This window comes from Lithobates pipiens, unplaced genomic scaffold (assembly GCF_037356315.1).
Source record: "Lithobates pipiens isolate NorthernLeopardFrog02 unplaced genomic scaffold, aLitPip1_a1.2 Scaffold_69, whole genome shotgun sequence".
NCBI classification, from domain to species: domain Eukaryota; kingdom Metazoa; phylum Chordata; class Amphibia; order Anura; family Ranidae; genus Lithobates; species Lithobates pipiens.
In genome coordinates this window covers 1,219,734-1,243,152 of record NW_027507891.1, presented here as the reverse complement: position 1 = coordinate 1,243,152, position 23,419 = coordinate 1,219,734, and the positions used below count along the sequence as shown (strand labels likewise).

Here is a 23,419-nt window from a genome sequence, read left to right as displayed (position 1 = left end):
GTGCCCGGTTGGCATTGTGTTGGAGTGGGGGGGGATTTTGTGCCCGGTTGGCATTGTATTGGAGTGGGGTGAGAGGATTTTGTGCCCGGTTGGCATTGTGTTGGAGTGGGGGGAGGGATTTTGTGCCCGGTTGGCATTGTATTGGAGTGGGGGGAGGGGATTTTGTGCCCGGTTGGCATTGTGTGGCTCGGCCACCTCGCTCGGTCTTCCCGCGCTCGCCTTTCAGGTCTCATCATGTCATTTGCTCGCACTGTCAGATCACATCTCCAGGACCTCAGACTGCAGACGATGGGACCAGCCGTGGCGCCGCGGCCCGTTGGGATCAGCGCTCACCCCCCTCCCCCCTCGGGGCCCCAGACCAGTCGGAGTCTTTTTTCTCCTGCGGTCACGCTCTCCTCGCCTCGCCGCCCCGCTGTGCTTTTCATGTCCTGACCTGGCAGCGCGGGCCGCTCATCGCCACCCAATCATAGACAGGCTGTGAAATCCGGTGACATGGTGCCGGAGAACAGGGCAACCGGCCCACACAAGGAGCAAATGTCACAAGCAGCAAGCTCCCAGTGTGATCCATGCTGTGGGGTGCGGAGAAAACGTGGATCCAGAATGACGTTTATATGAAGTCCACGCCGAGTCTTGTGTCGGCGTCACCCTTCCAGGTATGTATTACCCCCCTCCCCCAACAACCACTCCACCTGATCTCCTCCTCTCCGGAAGGACGGCACCATCTTTGTTCAGGCATCATCTGGGGTTACCATCTACTTCCTGGACTCGAGGCCCCGCCCCTGATTTGAGGCCCCACCCCTGATTTGAGGCCCCGCCCCTGGCCTGGACCATCCTGAGATATTAAAGAGAAGTGCAGCCAAATGACATAAAGATAGAAAAGGAGATTTCTAACATTCGGAGTCACTCGCTGGCGGTGTGATCGATCCTCACAATACGGGGGGCGGGGGGTAATACACCCACTCTAAGGCCCATCATCCCTTCCCCCACAGACCATTTCCCTTTAAGAAGGGGGCATGTCAATGGTGACTCGGTGAAAGTCACCCTTCCTTCTGGTTCTTCAGGAGGAGCATTGAGAATGTCGTATCCTGACCACTTGTGATGTCACCTACAAGCTCCGCCCGTTTTATATGAAGGGGGAACGTCCTTCAGCAGATCTGATTGGCTCCGAAGTCCTTCATTCATCATTGTGTGGGAGGAGCTCAATGTGACCCAGGATCAGCCTCTGCCAGTCCCGCAACCGCAGAGCTCAGACTGGGAGAGGGGAAAACAGCACAAGGAGCCAGTCAGTTCATTTACTGAGAAGAAGCATGCTGATAGGAGGAGAGAGCAGAGTGACAGAGAGATGAGCTCCTCAGTCTGCTGCTTCTCCTTTCACTGTCCAATCACAGACTGGGGGAGGGATAAGACCTGTAAGTGTTACTGAACTACACAAGACCCCCCCCCCCCCCCCAGACTGTGGCAGAGCTGTGTAAATCTCAGGACTGGATGGACGGGAGTTTGGTGTGACGGCGGATCCATTCCATGTCCCGGGGATTAGGAAGGGATGGCGGACCTCTGAAGACGACTCTTCTCCTCCACTGATAGTCATGTGACCGCATCCGCCTGAGCCAATCAGAGGGGCTGCCATCCAGAAGGTGGGAGGCGACCAGAGAAGTCTGAGAGTCCCAGCAAGACAATCCACTGATAGTCACCCCAATAAATCTGCCCCCCAAAATACAAATCTGCCCCCATACTGCCAAACAACCGGCTTTGTCCCTCTTATTAATACCTTCATCCAGTCCTGGGGGGCTCTTATCTACTTTTACCCCCTCCCCCCACCGACTCAGGAGATCACCAATTACAATCACTTGTGAGATCGCCCCTTACAGATCAGATACCCCTACCCCCCCCCAACATTCCTCATCCACCCCTCCCCCCAACACTCCTCATCTACCCCCCCACTGAGCACTCCTCATCAACCCCCCCACTGAACATGCTCTCCCCATTCCCATTGCTTGCTCCCGTCTGTTCCCATTGCTTGCTCCTCCCATTCCCATTGCTTGCTCCTCCCATTCCCATTGCTTGTTCCTCCCATTCCCATTGCTTGCTCCCACTTGTTCCCATTGCTTGCTCCTCCCATTCCTATTGCTTGCTCCTCCCATTCCCATTGCTTGCTCCCGCCCATTGCCATTGCTTGCTCCTGCCCATTTCCATTGCTCCCTCCCCATTCCCACTGCTTGCTCCCGCCCCCTTCCCATTCCTTTCGCCCCCTTCCCATTCCTTGCTTCTCCCCATTCCCATTGCTTGCTTCCATTGTTCCCTCCCCATTCCCATTGCTTGCTCCTCCCCATTCCCATTGCTTGCTCCTCCCCATTCCCATTGCTTGCTCCTCCCATTCCCATTGCTTGCTCCTCCCCATTCCCATTGCTTGCTCCCCCCATTACCACTGCTTGCTCCCGCCCCCTTTCCATTGCTTGCTCCCCCCATTCCCACTGCTTGCTCCCGCCTATTTCCATTGCTCCCTCCCCATTCCTATTGCTTGCTCCCGCCCGTTTCCATTGCTTGCTCCCCCATTCCCATTCCTTGCTCCCCCCCATTCCCATTCCTTGCTCCTCCCATTCCCATTCCTTGCTCCCCCCATTCCCATTCCTTGCTCCTCCCATTCCCATTCCTTGCTCCCCCCATTCCCATTCCTTGCTCCTCCCATTCCCATTCCTTGCTCCTCCCATTCCCATTCCTTGCTCCCCCCCATTCCCATTCCTTGCTCCTCCCATTCCCATTCCTTGCTCCTCCCATTCCCATTCCTTGCTCCCCCCCATTCCCATTCCTTGCTCCCCCCATACACGCCAGGAACACTGGCTATCAGGTGTTCAGGTTAGGAGGACGTCATTGTTGGGTGGTCGGGGATACTCACTGTTTGGGTTCACATTCTCGCAGAGCTCGGTCTTGGCTTCCCCGTTGGGTCGGTCGCTGGGCTTGTGTGACAAACGCGATGACATTGTGGCCGCCGTCACCACCGCCTTAAAGCTGCGCTTGCGTTTCTGGACATTCAGCTCCGGGTGGAAGATGATGATGTACACCTTGGGCATGTAGAGCATCCCCAGAGCCACCGAGGCACTAAGATTCATGGAGATGGTGAGCGTGGTGGTCTGGATGTAGAGCTGCAAGAGAAGGAGATCAACCAGTTAGAGAAGCCGAGGCCCAACATTCGATCCAAGCCATAGAGCCCCCCGGACTATTCACACACCACTAGTAAAGGGCTGGATGAATTTACAATGATTGTACAAGGGGCCCCCAGAGAAACAACACTGACCGTCGGGGGCCCCACATTGATGACACATTGATCTATACACACCGATCGTCAATATATCTGATGCTGAGCTGATATAGAAGAGAAATAAATCTGATGAGATCCATTCCCAGCATCGGGGAAGTCCCCGTATTGTAGGATATTATTATCCTTCGGGATGACGGCTAATTATCTCTGTGACGTTGTTATGACAGCCGTCCCCACATTGTCCGGCTATCGATCGGATGTGCGGTGGGCCGTCCTCCGCCCCCTTTAATGGGATGAGCTGTCAATCAAAGTCATGTCAGGAGATAATGATGTCGCTCAGCCGCGGAGCCGTCCTCATTAATCACTTATTAGAGAAGGATGAAGATTGTTGTGTGATTGGCATGTGGAGGAACGGCGCTCCCATCCTTCCCACTAATGGATCCTTCCGAGCGATAGCCGCTCATCTCCTAATTCATTACATATGGTGAGGAGCAAATAATGAGCTCTTCTCCAATCCTTCCAAACGGGGGAAACCTTTTATTCTCACATTAAATATTAAAATATCCGGGGGAATCACAACTCTGCACATATCTTATTAACCCAACCCCCCCCCCCCCCAAATCCCCACAACCCCCACCGAAAAGTCCCTATCCTGAGCAGCATGAGGAAGAGTTAAAACCTTTGTCATGTGTCCCCAGCAGGGGGACTTCCGCTCACTTCCTGTCCAGGTGACGGGTATTAGAACAGGATGTCTTCAACTGCCAGCATCAGACACCATTTAACCCAGATAGATAATATGAACCCCTCCCCCGGCTTTATTCATTTTATAAAGCTTCCTTTGGAATCTATTTCTCCAATAACGTTTCTACAGACTAAAAACTTGAATTATTGAACTGCTGCATATTTCAGAACTCTTTCCTCCAGGAATGTCCCGCATGAAGGACAGGGTTACACCGGTACCAGTGCCAATACTTGGCATCTTCCCGGGTATCACTACTCATGAAAATGCTCCGATACCCAAAACTGATCCTGGAAGTGACGTCAGCTTGGAAGGCAAATGCCATCTACTTACCTCCAGCTGCCTGTCCCCTCTGGCAGGTGCCACCCCCGCCTTCTTCCTTCCCTCCACCAACTGTCACCTCTGTCACCTCACCTCCATGTCTCCCAATGACCTTCCCATCCCCCATCCCCCACAATCACAGCCTTTTCCATCCCAACTCTCCCACCCCACAATCCCTAGTTCACCCCACCCTCAACCAACCTGCCCTCATTTACCCCCTCTACTCACCCTGCCCTCATTTACCCCCTCTAATCACCCTCCCCTCATTTACCCCCTCTAATCATTCTGCCCTCATTTACCCCCTCTACTCACCCTGCCCTCATTTACCCCCTCTAATCAGTCTGCCCTCATTTACCCCCTCTAATCACCCTGCCCTCATTTACCCCCTCTAATCACCCTGACCTCATTTACCCTCTCTAATCACCCTCCCCTCATTTACCCCCTCTAATCATTCTGCCCTCATTTACCCCCTCTATTCACCCTCCCCTCATTTACCCCCTCTAATCACTCTGCCCTAATTTACCCTCTCTACTCACTCTGCCCTCATTTACCCCCTCTACTCACTCTGCCCTCATTTACCCCCTCTACTCACTCTTCCCTCATTTACCCCCTCTACTCACTCTGCCCTCATTTACCCCCTCTTCTCCCCTATCCTTTACCCCACCCTGCCTCACCCAACTCCCTAACATCCCAGAGGTGATAAAATACCACCAATAAAAAGCTCTATTTGTGTGAAAATAAAGGTATTCCCCTGGTTACCGTGTCACATGACCGCGCAATTACCAGCTAAAGCAGCGCAGTGCTGAATAGTAAAAAATGGTCTGGAGAAAAGCTTCCGGAGATGAAGTGGTTAATGTCTTCCCTCCCCCCCAACCTGAGCAGTGCTCCGTGTCGTCTCTTCATCAGACGTCATTATTAGGAATGAATGGGAATGACGTCGTTACTTTGTAGCATCAAGTTTAGATTTCAATGATTATTGTACCAAATATTCCCTCCATTGTTTTCTGTATTTCTCGTGTTACTTTGTATCTTCCCGAATACTGACTGAAGGAAGACCCAGATTTTCCTTCTCTGTTGCTGACCTTCATACCTTCTAATTGGAACTGTCTGGTTCCCTTTTCCTCCTCTCATCTTATAACAATAAAACATCAAACCTAAGGCCGGGTTCACACGGCAGGGGCTCCGGTGCGTCCCCGTTCACCGTTTCATGTCCAAATTTTTGGTTGAACTCAAAGCTGAAACTGAGCCAAAGACGCACAGGACTCCTCTGCTGTGCGCTCCGTCATCACGCCGGAGATGTGCGCACCGCCTCCATTGAGACCCCGTCACACTCTCCTCTGATGCCCATTGGATGTGGGGAAACCATCATCCAATTCACAATAGTGTGCAGCCAGCGTTAGAGGTGTGAAGTATCCAATCAATATGGTATATCCCCCTGATGAAGTCTTAATGATGAAATGCGTTGGACAAAACAGGAAGATCATGGCAGCCCACACACTGGAACTGGGTCTGTGCGGCGTGGTGCAGCTTTTGACTATATGCTGAGGCATACTATAGACACCCCCCCAGGCATGATATATAAAGGAATATTTTACTTTTATTGTTTCACTTTAAGCATTATTAAAATCACTTCTCCCAAAAAAAGCGCTGTTTTTTAAAACTTTTTTTTGCATTGATACTTGTCCCCTGGGTCCCCAAACACTCCCCTGGGGCAGGACCCGGGTCCCCAAACACTTGCCTGGGGCAGGACCCGGTCCCCAAACACTCCCCTGGGGCAGGACCCAGGTCCCCAAACACTTGCCTGGGGCAGAACCCGGTCCCCAAACACTCCCCTGGGGCAGGACCCGGGTCCCCAAACACTTTTTATGGCAATAACTTGCATATAAGCCTTTAAAATTAGCACTTTTGGTTTTTCATGTTCGTGTCCCATATACTTTACCGGTGTTAAAACAATTTTTTTGCCTGTTTGCATGTTCTGCTGCGAACCGAACCTCACTCTGATTTGTAATATTTGTTGTCTGATGTTTGATGTTTGTTAACCCTTCACTCCAAGGTTTGGTGTTGGATCTCATTGTTGGCCCTTCACTCCAAGGTTTGGCGTTGGGTCTCATTGTTGGTCCTTCACTCCAAGGTTTGGCGTTGGGTCTCATTGTTGGTCCTTCACTCCAAGGTTTGGCGTTGGATCTCATTGTTGGCCCTTCACTCCAAGGTTTGGCGTTGGATCTCATTGTTGGTCCTTCACTCCAAGGTTTGGCGTTGGGTCTCATTGTTGGTCCTTCACTCCAAGGTTTGGCGTTGGATCTCATTGTTGGCCCTTCACTCCAAGGTTTGGCGTTGGATCTCATTGTTGGTCCTTCACTCCAAGGTTTGGCATTGGATCTCATTGTTGGTCCTTCACTCCAAGGTTTGGCGTTGGATCTCATTGTTGGTCCTTCACTCCAAGGTTTGGCGTTGGGTCTCATTGTTGGTCCTTCAGTCTAAGGTTTGGTGTTGGGTCTTATTGTTAACTCTTCACTCCAAGGTTTGGTGTTGGGTCTCATTGTTGGTCCTTCACTCTAAGCCCTTGTACACACGGTCGGAGATTCTGACAGAATGTGTCCGATCGGAGCGTTTTGTCGGCTAATCCGACTGTGTGTGGTCTCCATCGGACTGTTTCCATCGGAGTATCCGACAGACCAAGTTTTCCAATTTGTTGGTAAAATTTTCCCTCAAAATGCTCCGATCGGACATACTCCGATCATGTGTAGAGAATTCCGACCGGACAAAGTGCCACGCATGCTCAGATCAAATTCCTACATCAAAGCTATTGGCTGCTAGCCTGAACGTAGACCCATCGTAACGAAATAACGTCATCACGTTCCGAATGATCGGATTTTCCGACAACTTTGTCCGACCGTGTGTATACAACAATTTCGGACAAGATCCGTCGGACAAGATCCGACAGATTTGGTTGTCGGAATTTCCGACCGTGTGTACAAGGGCTAAGGTTTGGTGTTGGATCTCATTGTTGGCCCTTCACTCCAAGGTTTGGTGTTGGGTCTCATTGTTAACCCTTCACTCTAAGGTTTAGTGTTGGGTCTCATTGTTAACCCTTCACTCCAAGGTTTGGTGATGGGTCTCATTGTTGGTCCTTCACTCTAAGGTTTGGTGTTGGGTCTCATTGTTAACCCCTTCGCTCCAAGGTTTGGTGTTGGGTCTCATTGTTAACCCTTCACTCTAAGGTTTGGTGTTGGGTCTCATTGTTAACCCTTCACTCCAAGGTTTGGTGATGGGTCTCATTGTTAACCCCTTCGCTCCAAGGTTTGGTGTTGGGTCTCATTGTTAACCCTTCACTCTAAGGTTTGGTGTTGGATCTCATTGTTGGCCCTTCACTCCAAGGTTTGGTGTTGGGTCTCATTGTTAACCCCTTCGCTCCAAGGTTTGGTGTTGGGTCTCATTGTTAACCCTTCACTCTAAGGTTTGGTGTTGGGTCTCATTGTTAACCCTTCACTCCAAGGTTTGGTGATGGGTCTCATTGTTGGTCCTTCACTCTAAGGTTTGGTGTTGGGTCTCATTGTTAACCCCTTCGCTCCAAGGTTTGGTGTTGGGTCTCATTGTTAACCCTTCACTCTAAGGTTTGGTGTTGGGTCTCATTGTTATCCCTTCACTCCAAGGTTTGGTGATGGGTCTCATTGTTAACCCCTTCGCTCCAAGGTTTGGTGTTGGGTCTCATTGTTAACCCTTCACTCTAAGGTTTGGTGTTGGATCTCATTGTTGGCCCTTCACTCCAAGGTATTGTGTTGGGTCTCATTGTTGGCCACATATACATTGTAGGGAATAGCTGGAACGCAGTTTAGTTTGGGGAAATCTCCTTTTGGTTGGAGTCTGGCAGTTGGTATGAATAGCGGCTCTTATCACCTGAAGTTTATTTCTTCAGAGTTCAGATATTTCTGGCGTTGTACATTTGGCGGCGCGGCATCCTTTGAGGAGCATTGTTTGTACGGAGCTCCCCTCCCGGGATTGTGCGGAGACTCTGGTTTTGCTGAATTAAATACAACCTCTAAGCTCCTCTTATCCGCTCTCTACCACAGAATCACTGAAGATTGATTTTATTTTCTGCCGCTTCGGCCGTGTCTTTCCTCCTCGGATTGAACAGATATTTTGATAAAAGGATATAAAATAAAATAAAAACCCTTCACCGACTCCGGCACTTCCTGAACTGGGAATGCAGACAGATTCTGGACTATAGAGCTCCTTCCCCATTGTGTGGACCGAGGAACCTAGAAATAAAACATCACCTGATGGAACACAATGAACTGAGCAACCCCTGGGGCGGAGACCGCACTGTCCGCTTCCAGTACACTCCGCTGTGTACAGAGATCGAGGCTGGTATACTAAACCAAACGAATGAGGAGAATCACTTGTTACGGTATATACTGTATGCACAAAATTCTTGCACCCCCTCAACCTATCAGACTGATGTCCACTATGTGGTGCGCTCCATCCAAGCTTTGCTCCTAGCACTGGTTGCTGCGGGCCATGCAGCGCTCTGTTCCTAGCACTGGTTGCTGCGGGCCATGCAGCGCTCTGTTCCTAGCACTGGTTACTGTGGGCCATGCAGTGCTCTGTTCCTAGCACTGGTTACTGCGGGCCATGCAGCGCTCTGCTCCTAGCACTGGTTGCTGCGGGCCATGCAGCGCTCTGTTCCTAGCACTGGTTGCTGCGGGCCATGCAGCGCTCTGCTCCTAGCACTAGTTGCTGCTGGCCACACACCGTTGAATGCATGTTCCAATGTTCTTCCTGAACGCAGCTACAACACATGAACATGTATGGTGCGGCTCGGGGAGACGTGTACTGAGAGCGTCCACAACCGCCTCTGATGTATAATTCATGTCATGAAGGCTCCGCACATGTCGGTGTCAGGAAGTGGAGAGCAATCCGATTTATTTGTTCATCGGAGTGCAGATGATGAGCTGACATGACACAGAGCTCAGAACGCCATTCACGCCGAGCGCAGAACTCCATTCACACCGAGCGCAGAACGCCATTCAAACTGAATGCAGAACGCCATTCACGCCGAGCGCAGAACTCCATTCACACCGAGCGCAGAACCCCATTCACGCCGATCGCAGAACGGCATTCACGCCGAGCGCAGAACACCATTCATGCCAAACGCAGAACTCCACTACCACCGAGCGCAGAACGCCATTCACGCCGAGCGCAGAACGGCATTCACCCTGAGCGCAGAACGCCATTCACCCTGAGCGCAGAACGCTATTCACACCGAGCGCAGAACGCTACTCACACCGATCGCAGAACGCCATTCACACCGAGCACAGAACGCCATTCACGCAGAGTGCAGAACGCCATTCAAACCAAATGCAGAACGCCATTCACGCCAAGCGCAGGAACGCTACTCACACCGATCGCAGAACGCCATTCACACCGAGCACAGAACGCCATTCACGCAGAGTGCAGAACGCCATTCAAACCAAATGCAGAACGCCATTCACACCGAGCGCAGAACGCTACTCACACCGATCGCAGAACGCCATTCACGCAGAGTGCAGAACGCCATTCACACCGAGCACAGAACACCATTCACACCGCGCGCAGAACAGCATTCACGCCGAGCGCAGAACACCATTCACGCCAAGCGCAGAACTCCACTACCACCGAGCGCAGAACGGCATTCACGCCGAGCGCATAACGGCATTCACGCCGAGCGCAGAACGGCATTCACCCTGAGCGCAGAACGCCATTCACACCGAGCGCAGAACGCCATTCACACCGAGCGCAGAACGCCATTCAAACCAAATGCAGAACGCCATTCACGCCAAGCGCAGAACGCTACTCACACCGATCGCAGAACGCCATTCACACCGAGCACAGAACACCATTCACGCCAAGCGCAGAACTCCACTACCACCGAGCGCAGAACGGCATTCACGCCGAGCGCAGAACTCCATTCACACCGAGTGCAGAACGCCATTCAAACTGAATGCAGAACGCCATTCACGCCGAGTGCAGAACTCCATTCACACCGAGCGCAGAACCCCATTCACGCCGATCGCAGAACGGCATTCACGCCGAGCGCAGAACACCATTCATGCCAAACGCAGAACTCCACTACCACCGAGCACAGAACGCCATTCACGCCGAGCGCAGAACGGCATTCACCCTGAGCGCAGAACGCCATTCACCCTGAGCGCAGAACGCCATTCACACCGAGCGCAGAACGCTACTCACACCGATCGCAGAACGCCATTCACACTGAGCACAGAACGCCATTCACGCAGAGTGCAGAACGCCATTCAAACCAAATGCAGAACGCCATTCACGCCAAGCGCAGGAACGCTACTCACACCGATCGCAGAACGCCATTCACACCGAGCACAGAACGCCATTCACGCAGAGTGCAGAACGCCATTCAAACCAAATGCAGAACGCCATTCACACCGAGCGCAGAACGCTACTCACACCGATCGCAGAACGCCATTCACGCAGAGTGCAGAACGCCATTCACACCGAGCACAGAGCACCATTCACACCGAGCGCAGAACAGCATTCACGCCGAGCGCAGAACACCATTCACGCCAAGCGCAGAACTCCACTACCACCGAGCGCAGAACGGCATTCACGCCGAGCGCATAACGGCATTCACGCCGAGCGCAGAACGGCATTCACCCTGAGCGCAGAACGCCATTCACACCGAGCGCAGAACCCCATTCACACCGAGCGCAGAACGCCATTCAAACCAAATGCAGAACGCCATTCACGCCAAGCGCAGAACGCTACTCACACCGATCGCAGAACGCCATTCACACCGAGCACAGAACACCATTCACGCCAAGCGCAGAACTCCACTACCACCGAGCGCAGAACGGCATTCACGCCGAGCGCATAACGGCATTCACGCCGAGCGCAGAACGGCATTCACCCTGAGCGCAGAACGCCATTCACACCGAGCGCAGAACGCCATTCACACCGAGCGCAGAACGCCATTCAAACCAAATGCAGAACGCCATTCACGCCAAGCGCAGAACGCTACTCACACCGATCGCAGAACGCCATTCACACCGAGCACAGAACACCATTCACGCCAAGCGCAGAACTCCACTACCACCGAGCGCAGAAAGCCATTCACACCGAGCGCAGCACGCCATTCAAGCCAAATGCAGAACACCATTCACACCGATCGCAGAACGCCATTCACACCGAGCACAGAACGCCATTCACACCGAGCACAGAACACCATTCACGCCGAGCGCAGAACGCCATTCACACCGAGCGCAGAACGCCATTCAAACCATATGCAGAACGCCATTCACGCCAAGCGCAGAATGCTACTCACACCGATTGCAGAACGGTATTCACGCCGAGCGCAGAACGCCATTCACGCCGAGCACAGAATGCCATTCACGCCAAGCGCAGAACGCCATTCACGCCGAGAGCAGAACTCTATTACCACCGAGCGCAGAACGCCATTCACACCGAATGCAGAACGCCATTCACGCCAAGCGCAGAACGCTACTCACACCGATCGCAGAACGCCATTCACCCCGAGCACAGAACGCCATTCACACAGAGTTCAGAACGCCATTCAAACCAAATGCAGAACGCCATTCACACCGAGCGCAGAACGCTACTCACACCGATCGCAGAACGCCATTCACGCAGAGTGCAGAACGCCATTCAAACCAAATGCAGAACGCCATTCACACCGAGCGCAGAACGCTACTCACACCGAGCACAGAACGCCATTCAAATCAAATGCAGAACGCCATTCACAGCGAGCACAGAACGCTACTCACACCGATCGCAGAACGCCATTCACACCGAGCACAGAACGCCATTCACACCGAGCACAGAACGCCATTCACACCGAGCACAGAACGCCATTCACGCAGAGTGCAGAACGCCATTCAAACCAAATGCAGAACACCATTCACGCCAAGCGCAGAACGCTACTCACACCGAGCGCAGAACGCCATTCAAATCAAATGCAGAACGCCATTCACAGCGAGCGCAGAACGCTACTCACACCGAGCGCAGAACGCCATTCAAACCAAATGCAGAACGCCATTCACACCGAGCGCAGAACGCCATTCACACCGAGCACAGAACGCCATTCAAACCAAATGTAGAACGCCATTCACACCGAGCGCAGAGCGCTACTCACACCGATCGCAGAACGCCATTCACACCGAGCGCAGAACGCCATTCAAACCAAATGCAGAACGCCATTCACACCGAGCGCAGAACGCCATTCACACCGAGCGCAGAACGCCATTCAAACCAAATGCAGAACGCCATTCACACCGAGCGCAGAACGGGGATTGGGGGATCGCAGAGTTGATCTTTGACGTTTTTTTCCCCGGGTCAGACCGAATCGGACTTTTCGAAATGCCGCGGCGCAGTCGTTTGGCTGAACTTTCTGCCAGTATTTGACACTTGTGGTCGGCGTTCTTACCGGCGTATCTTCCTTCCCGCGGCGGCGCTCAGATCAGGCGGCACTAATTCCCAAACTTAGATAAGAGAGAAGAGCGCGGCGGAGTCGCATGAGGACGCCATCAGAGATAAACAAACATCGGCGAGGAGGAACGCCGATCAACAAACCGGAGATAATTACGGGTCATTAAAATCCGTAATCGCCGTCCCCGGCGATGGATCTGAACGTTTGCTGCGGACAGTAATAAGGAAATTATTATATACAATTATATGGGGGGGAGGGGGTGGAGACGCGTTCCGCCCCGGAGACGCACATTCCGCTGATACATTGTGGCGAGGAGCGGATCTTCATATCATACAATGTATCTCCTCATCTTCCTCCTTCTATGGATTTCTATAGGGAGGGGATAGAAGAAATCTGGCGAGTTATTAAAAGGCGCTCAGCGGGGGAGGGGAGCGATGTGAAAACTCATTTATGGCGGCTCAGCTGACAGCGGTGACCTCATATCGGAACGCGCTGCGCTCACAGCGAGACTCCTGCGACTTACAAGACACCGCAACCCCAAAACCAAAGACGGCAAATAAATCCGGATTGTTCCGGCTCTGCGGATATTTGTGGATCATAAAAACGGATTCTTCACCTCCCCCGACTGAGCCGAATCCTCCTTCACTTGTGTCACCCCCCTCCCCCACCCAGGCACCGCCGCTCAGAGTGGGAGGGTTTCAGAAAGAAGTGGGAGGGACTAGGTGCGGCCAGGGGCTTATGAATCATCAGTGAAAATGTTAATAGCCACGCCCCCTAACACCCCCCATTGTAGAGTAAGAAAGCCCCGCCTACAAGAGAGTGACAACTCTGCTCTGAATTCAGGGGCGGGGCCGCATGGTGGTCACACCCTCACTTCCATTCTGAATATATTCACCGAGCCGCCCAATTTCTCCATCCATCGCTATTAAAGGGGCGGGTCACCTTCCTGCACCTCCCACTTTTCTATCATTCAAAACATTTCTCAGATTTATAAAACAAACTTCCCCTTTCCCACAAGATTCCCACTCTGCACAAATATGAACTGTCCCTTTAAATCTGATCTCCGGGATAATAAATCCATCAGTCATGTGACTTCTCCAGATCTGTGCCGTCACCCGGCGTGAGACTTCCTGTAATAAAGACCGCCCACTGCTGATCTCTCTCCTTGTGCAGGAGGACTGGTCTTGTCTCCGCCCCCTCCTGTAGTGGGTGGAGTCTGCTGGGCTCCTCCCACAGCTCTGCTCTCTGTAACGTTATGTACAGCCCAGTGGCTACTTTTACAAGGTAATATCTGAGTTTGTGTGAAGCCATCTTTGCACACAAATGTATGGATACTGATCTGTATATTGTGACACGTCAGGAGCTGATTCCCCCACCCCCGCTCACCCTTCAGTCTTATATCCCACCGGCTCCTCTCCTGGAATGAAATGTCTTCCTCTGATATCACTGCACACTGTGAGCTTCTCACCATGTGCATCAGAAGCTGCAGCAAGTCAGATAGAGCCCCGCCCCATTTCCTGGCTGGAGGACATCCAGCCTTATCTAGCTCCCACCCCCCCCCCCCCCCGCCCCCAGCCTGACTATCCCTGGCCCCACCCCTTTTATTCATTGTATTTCAGTTCTTTTAATCATGGAGGCTCTGCATCACATGTGGGCGTTACCTATGCAAATACAGCCTGCCGAGGAACACCCACTTCTCGAGACTGACACCCATCCATCATCAAGGCATTTTGATATTTGCATAACTCCTCCCCCTGTTTGTATCAGGGCTGAGGGCTCTGGAGAGGAGTACTGAGGCACTGCTGGCCCCTCCCATCAGCCATGATCTGCCCCTGCTGGCCGCTCCCACCAGCCATGATGTGCCCCCCGATGACCCCTCCCACCAGTCATGATATGACCCTGCTGGTCCCTCCCACCAGCCATGATCTGCCCCCTAATGACCCCTCCCACCAGTCATGATCTGCCTGCATTGCATAGAGAGGCACAGAGACCCGGTGATGACATCACAGTGTATACAATAAGGTGTATAATGAAAACAGGTTTTATTTGTAAATATGATTAGTACATTGATGACGGGTCCTCTTTACACCACAAATATATTATCACTGCAATTTTAGAATAATTTCCTTTGACATAATAAATACATTTTATTTGTATTACACTTTATGTATCCATTTATTATTCAACAACATGGAACAGAAGGATGTCCCGGCGGGTTCATAGAGAAGACGTGAAAATCTTTATAATTTACCGAAAAATCACTCCATGAACAAGTCACATGACCTGAAAGATTTATTATAATCATTAATATTATTATCATCAATTTTTGAGCATTTATTGGCGTTTATCAGCATTTTTTGACATTAGCGCGTTTTACAGCTGAAAAAAGCTAAAAAAAACTCCTCTCAGAACCAACTCATTTTGTGTTTTTTTAAAGCCAAAAAATGCCCCAGCCAAAAACTGCTGATAACAGCCTATGTGTGCATGGGGGCACAGGAGAACATAGAAACACAGGATGACATGGAGACACAGGAGAACATGGAGACACGGGAGAACATGGAGACATAGGAGAACATGGAGACACAGGAGAACATGGAGACACAGGAGAACATGGAGACACGGGAGAACATGGAGACACAGGAGAACATGGAGACGGGAGAACATAGAAACACAGGATGACATGGAGACACGGGAAAACATGGAGACATAGGAGAACATGGAGACATAGGAGGACATGGAGACAGGAGAACATGGAGACACAGGATGACATGGAGACATAGGAGAACATGAACACATAGGAGGACATGGAGACACAGGAGAACATGGACACATAGGAAGACATGGAGACATAGGAGAACATGGGAACATAAGAGGACATGGAGACACAGGAGCACATGGAGACATAGGAGGACATGGAGACATAGGAGGACGTGGAGACACAGGAGCACATGGAGACATAGGAGGACATGGAGACACAGGAGCACATGGAGACATAGGAGAACATGGAGACATAGGAGGACATGGAGACACAGGAGAGCATGGAGTCATAGGAGAACATGCAGACATAGGAGAACATGGAGACATAGGAGAACATGGAGACATAGGAGGACATGGAGACATAGGAGAACATGAGAACATAGGAGGACATGGAGACATAGGAGAACAAGGAGACATAGGAGGACATAGAGACATAGGAGGACATGGGGACATATGAGAACATGGAGACATAGGAGGACATGGAGACATAGGAGAACATGGAGACATAGGAGGACATGGAGACATAGGAGGACATAGAGACTCGGGAGAACATGGCGACACGGGAGAACATGGAGACATAGGAGGACATGGAGACATAAGAGGATATGGAGACACAGGAGCACATGGACACATAGGAGAACATGAAGACATAGGAGAACATGGACATATAGGAGAACATGGAGACACAGGAGAACATGGAGACATAGGAGAACATGGAGACATAGGAGAACATGGGAACATAAGAGGACATGGAGACACAGGAGCACATGGAGACATAGGAGGACATGGAGACACAGGAGCACATGGAGACATAGGAGAACATGGAGACATAGGAGGACATGGAGACATAGGAGAACATGGAGACATAGGAGGACATGGAGACACAGGAGAACATGGAGACATAGGAGGACATGGAGACACAGGAGAACATGGAAACATAGGAGGACATGGAGACACAGGAAAACATGGAGACATAGGAGGACATGGAGACATAGGAGAACATGGAGACATAGGAGAACATGGACACATACAGTAGGAGAACATGGAAACATAGGAGGACATGGAGACATAGGAGGACATAGAGACATAGGAGGACACGGGGACATAGGAGAACATGGAGACATAGGAGGACATGGAGACATAGGAGAACATGGAGACATAGGAGAACATGGAGACACAGATGAACATGGAGACATAGGAGGACATGCAGATACAGGAGCACATGGAGACATAGGAGGACATGGAGACACAGGAGCACATGGAGACATAGGAGAACATGGAGACATAGGAGGACATGGAGACATAGGAGAACATGGAGACATAGGAGGACATGGAGACACAGGAGAACATGGAGACATAGGAGGACATGGAGACACAGGAGAACATGGAAACATAGGAGGACATGGAGACACAGGAAAACATGGAGACATAGGAGGACATGGAGACATAGGAGAACATGGAGACATAGGAGAACATGGACACATACAGTAGGAGAACATGGAAACATAGGAGGACATGGAGACATAGGAGGACATAGAGACATAGGAGGACACGGGGACATAGGAGAACATGGAGACATAGGAGGACATGGAGACATAGGAGAACATGGAGACATAGGAGAACATGGAGACACAGATGAACATGGAGACATAGGAGGACATGCAGATACAGGAGGATATGGAGACATAGGAGGACATGGAGACATAGGAGAACATGGAGACACAGGAGGACATGCAGACACAGGAGGACATGGAGACACAGGAGGACATGGAGACACAGGAGGACATGCAGACATAGGAGGACATGGAGACATAGGAGGACATGGAGACATAGGAGGACATGCGGACATAGGAGGACATGGAGACATAGGAGGACATGCAGACATATAAGAACATGGAGACATAGGAGAACATGGAGACATAGGAGGACATGGAGACCTAGGAGGACATGCAGACAGGAGGACATGGAGACATAGGAGGACATGCAGACATAGGAGGACATGGAGACATAGGAGGACATGCAGACATAGGAGGACATGGAGACATAGGAGAACATGGAGACATAGGAGGACATGGAGACATAGGAGGACATGGAGACACGGGAGGACATGGAGACATAGGAGGATATGGAGACACGGGAGGACATGGAGACATAGGAGGACATGGAGACATAGGAGAACATGGAGACACGGGAGGACATGGAGACACGGGAGGACATGGAGACATGGGAGGACATGGAGACACGGGAGGACATGGAGACATAGGAGGACATGGAGACATAGGAGAACATGGAGACATAGGAGGACATGGAGACACAGGAGAACATGGAGACATAGGAGGATATGGAGACACGGGAGGACATGGAGACATAGGAGGACATGGAGACATAGGAGAACATGGAGACACGGGAGGACATGGAGACACGGGAGGACATGGAGACATAGGAGGATATGGAGACACGGGAGGACATGGAGACATAGGAGGATATGGAGACACGGGAGGACATGGAGACATAGGAGGATATGATGGAGAGTTTATTGACTGTAGGAAAAAAGTCTGAAGCCAAAAACAGCCGCTGTAAAAACATCCCGCTGCACGAGGCATTATTATTATTATTATTATTATTATTGTTGTTATTTCGGGGAAGTACAGACAGCGGCACTCCTGAGAGAAGTCCTTTTCGGATTCTCTCCCAATCAGTGGCGTGCCCTCGGCGTTCCCGTCTTGCGATGTAAATGATTGAATGGAGCGTGGACGAGGTTTGAGCGTTGACAAAGGAAGGCGCCCGGGGACAGGAGGCAAACAAATCACGGCAGTTAGCCTCGGTTATGGAGAAGGGTCGGGAGGAGATCTCCACCATGATGAGGGTTCAGAACCTCTCCAGCGCTCCGGAGCCACGAGCCGCTGTCTGGGCCAAAGGGGGCGGCGCCCCGGGAGCGCAGCGCTGAGTGTCAGGCATTCAGAACTGAAAGATCTTTCTAAGCTTTCATCTCTCTTCTTATTATTTCATTTTATATTCTTGCACTTTGCAGGTTGTATTGGATCTTCACCATGAGGAGCTTCCAATCCAATCCCCGTCATTCCGAATCTCACCATCCCGGACCCGGATTTGGGAGAAGATCACCAGTCTCTGGATTGTTGGTGTAATCTTTGGGCACCGAATAATAGGAGGCCATACAGACTGCGTGCCGGGACTCCAGTGCTGTGGAGGCGTAGGTGTCATTTCTGTCTGCTGCCTCCTTCTTCTGCTATCTGCATCAGTCACATCTGACACCAATACATAAAAGGTGACAGGGGAGGGAGCTCCAGCACACACCCTGGGATTGACAGCCTCAACTCTGGTGCTGTGTGGAGGGGGGTGTGTCCCTTTCCTTCAATCAGCTCTCACTGAGCTCTGCAGAGTAACTTCAGCTCCCCAACCACCTGCTTTCTGAAAGCTCAGACAAGCTGTATAAATTCTGCACTTTGAAGGGCTGTAGAGAAGAGAAGACTGCAGCTAAAACAGGTACAACTTATGTAGGAGGATTTGTATCATCTCTGTGTATCACCTGAGGCCGGTCACTGCACGGGGGATATGGTTAAGCACACTCTACCTTCACCCTCGCCATCCTATTGGATAAGAACAATAGGAAATAAACAGACACCTCGGGGTTCCATTCATCTCCTTCCTCAAGGCTAGAAATATTGGAATCTCCAATTCTGACCTGTCTGTGAAAATACCGGGTTCCAGGCTGTCATTGTTCTCCGTTCTGCACTGCTTGGTGAGTCATTGACCCAAAACAAGCTCATCAGATGTCAGGAGTCTTCTATTTGCTCCAGGTAAGTGACCCACAGACTTATCTGATGGTCAGATGTCGACCATCATCTGGGGAACCCAATGGCCCGAGTGGTCTTCATCCGCCTACAGTGGGAGATCGGTGGGGGGAGGAGGGGGTGATTGCTGGACCCAAAATGAGCACATCGGATTGAAGAAGTCCTCATTTTGCTCCAGATAGGTGAACAATAGACTTATCTGGTGAGCTGTTCAATGTCGACCTACATCAAGAGCACCCAACAGCCCAGGTTGGCCACCACTTGTCCACAATGGGAGATGGGTGGGGGAAGGGTGATTGTTGTACCCAGAATGAGCTAATCAGATGTCAGGACTCCTCACTTTGCTCCAGGTAAGTGACCCACAGACTTATCTGATGATCTGTCAGATGTCAACCTTCATCAGGAGGACCTAATGGCCCAGAAGGGTCCTCACCTGCCCACAATGGGAGATGGGTGGGGGAGGGGTGATTGCTGGAACAAGGCTGAGCCCTCATGTGACCCTTTACCGCATATTTTACACCGCCCTGGAAATCTATCTGATGGTCTTGGTGGTGACCGCCAACCGGTGCTCTTTAAACTGAAATCAAGCGGCAGCCCCTTTTCACAAATCCCCTTTTCTGTGGGCTGTGAAGTTCTATATCCTGTCTCCGCCCGGCCGGCAATGTACAATAGAGATCCGAAATTACGGGCGCCCTCCGACTGTGCGGAAATGTGACACGGCTCTGCGCGCCAGCAAGGACACGCCACGAGCGCCGAGGCAGACACTGCCCCTTCCTGCAGACATGGGAGCGTGAGATTGTCCAAAACTTCTTGGTATAATGACGCCTTAAAGCCCCCCACATACTGTCAGATTTTCTGCTGAGTTTTGTCTTCAGATTTACCAAATCCGTGTAGTGAAGGGCCGGCCTGACTACACACACATTGCAACCCCTAAGGAGTGACCTCGTATTATACGGTTTTGGTAAATCTGAAGGAAAAAATCAGCAGAAAATCTGAGAGTGTGTATGGGGGTTAAGAGTTCCCTTCACTGGAACTAACCCCTTCCCCCACACACCATAATCCCCCTCCACCCCACACCACAATCCCCCCTCCCCCAGACACCCCCACACCATAATCCTCCCTCCCCCCACACACCATAACCCCCCCTCCACCAAACAATCCCCCCACACCATAACCCCCCTCCACCAAATAATTTGGACCAGTGCACAAAGCAAGGTCCATAAAAACATAGATGAGCAAGTTTGGGGTGGGAGAACTTGATTGGGCTGCACAGAATCCTGACCTCAATCCCATAGAACACCTGTGGGATGAATTAGAAAAGAGACTGCGAGCCAGGCCTTCTCATCCAACATCAGTTCCTGACCTCACAAATGCTCTTCTGGAAGAACGGTCAAACATTCCCATAGACACCCTCCTAAACCTTGTGGACGGCCTTCCCAGAAGAGGTGAAGCTGTTATAGCTGCAAAGGGCCAACTCAATATGGAACCCTCCGGACTAAGACTGGGGGGTCATTACAGGTCATGTGCGTGTAAAGGCAGACGTCCCAATACTTTTGGTAATATTGTGTATTTAATATAGTTCCAAGGTGGTTAGGTCATGTAAGAGCAATGTGATATGTCACTAATGATTTCCTGATGAGTAAGAAGCTTCTATTTCTTCAATGGTAAAAATGTAGGGTGGAGTTTACCATGATAGTGTAACATTCAGCCTTGTGCCTACACCATCTACTGGTTATTACTCTACACTATTGCTCAGGTCTCTGCAGGGCACACCTGCCCTACTCAGGGTTGCTTAATTAGACTGCTGGACATTTAGCCTGTGCTTGATCAACAGATTAGTCGGGTACATCAGCCTGCTACTGTCTGCTGCTTTCTCTGACCATCTGTTTGAGGAACATCGCTTTGTCACCTCTCCTTCCTGTTAGCTGGTTGACTTGTCACTCTTGATCACACAGTGGGTCCACCCAAATAGGGTGACAAATAGGGTGTGGCTTACATTTTGCATTATTATCTTTCCACCTATCTGTTCCCAACAGCCCAACTACCTAAAAGCCCAACCTCCTATAGACTAACCTCCTATAGCCCAACCTCCCATAGCCCAACCTCCTATAGCCCAACCTCCTATAGCCCAACCTCCTATAGCCCAACCTCCCATAGCCCAACCTCCCATAGCCAAACCTCCCATAGCAGCCCAACCTCCTATAGACCAACCTCCCATAGCCCAACCTCTTATAGCCCAACCTCCTATGTCTTTCACAGTAACAAGCATAAAAGACGTGTGAGGTTTAATAGCACAGGACTCTGCGATGGCACCATGCATACAAGAATGGACAAGGCATGTCATACATTTCTGGAGCCAAAGACTTAATTGTTGAACTCAGTAGACTGAAAAGGCAACCAAACACAATGCAGTTCAAATCTAAGGATGGGCTCTGGAGTTTGATCTGAACCTGGAAGGAAGTTGTTTGTCCCACCCACTGCCACCCTGGCATTCCCCACCCACTGCCACCCTGGCATTCCCCTCCCCGCAGACACATTTATAAAAAGGGGCGGGGATGCTCATGACATCATTGACCTAATATGACCATGTGACCATATTAGGTCAATGATGTCATGAATTTCCCCGCTTTGTGTATGTGTGGCCAAGGGGGCAGGAATGTCAGGGTGGCAGTGGGCGGGACAACCAGCTTCCTTCCGGGTTCCACATTTGTAATCTACATCGGCAACAATAAGATTGGAAATCAATCAGTCTATTGAGTCTGCCAATAAATCGGACTTTTACCTCCAATAGATCTCACTTTACCTCCGCCTTTTCATTTAAGGTTAAAATTTGTTAGTAAAATTCCCCACATTGCGACATCGCGGTGGCGGCACCCTTTAAACGGAACGCCTTTCCTGCGCAGCATTTCTCTCACGTATCGCCAGTTCAGCCATTTTCTTCATGATCCAAATTTCTTTAAATCAGTTTCCATAGATTTATTATTTTTCTATCCCTCCTCCCCAAACCGCGTTTGGGACATTTATCCCCGAACACAACGCATTGAAATTCCGCAAACAGAAAGCTCAGCAGTTTCTATGTAAATCAGCGGAACCTTCCGGAACAAAGTCTTCAAACAGAAGTAAGTTGTGAGAAGTGAATGCACCTGAAAGGCGGAATTCTTATCGCTCCGTTCCATTACACGCCACCTGACGCTACACAGGAAATAGCGCTGGCTCTTTGATAACAGAATTAATTAAAGTGTTTGTTTGGCGATGAGAAAATTTTCCACGCTCTGCAATCCACAGGCCGGTCATCACAGGTGACTTTTTTTGTTTCTAATTTTTTTTAATCAGCTTCCAAATTGAAACAATGTTTCTTTACAGATGAGAAGGTAAATTCTTCATAAGGATCTGATCATGGATGGCTCCTTCCTGGTGTCCGTTCATGGATGGCTCCTTCCTGGTGTCTGATCATGGATGGCTCCTTCCTGGTGTCTGATCATGGATGGCTCCTTCCTGGTGTCTGATCATGGATGGCTCCTTCCTGGTGTCTGATCATGGATGGTTCCTTCCTGGTGTCTGATCATGGATGGCTCCTTCTTGGTGTCTGATCATGGATGGCTCCTTCCTGGAGTCTGACCATGGATGGCTCCTTCCTGGAGACTGATCATGGATGGCTCCTTCCTGGTGTCCGTTCATGGATGGCTCCTTCCTGGTGTCCGATCATGGATGGCTCCTTCCTGGTGTCTGATCATGGATGGTTCCTTCCTGGTGTCTGATCTTGGATGGTTCCTTCCTGGTGTCTGATCATGGATGGTTCCTTCCTGGTGTCTGATCTTGGATGGTTCCTTCCTGGTGTCTGATCATGGATGGTTCCTTCTTGGTGTCTGATCATGGATGGTTCCTTCCTGGTGTCTGATCATGGATGGTTCCTTCCTGGTGTCTGATCTTGGATGGTTCCTTCCTGGTGTCTGATCATGGATGGTTCCTTCTTGGTGTCTGATCATGGATGGCTCCTTCCTGGAGACTGATCATGGATGGCTCCTTCCTGGTGTCTGATCATGGATGGCTCCTTCCTGGTGTCTGATCATGGATGGCTC

At 50.8% G+C, this 23,419-nt stretch overlaps 1 protein-coding gene across 1 annotated transcript in view; it reads right to left on the bottom strand.

The window, feature by feature from the left end:
* GRM7 (glutamate metabotropic receptor 7) overlaps positions 1 to 23,419 on the bottom strand; it is a 453,740-nt gene that overhangs the window by 22,147 nt on the left and 408,174 nt on the right. Inside the window, 1 exon segment of the mRNA XM_077467955.1 lies at positions 2,894 to 3,140. Within this exon segment, the coding sequence (XP_077324081.1) occupies positions 2,894 to 3,140 (247 nt within the window).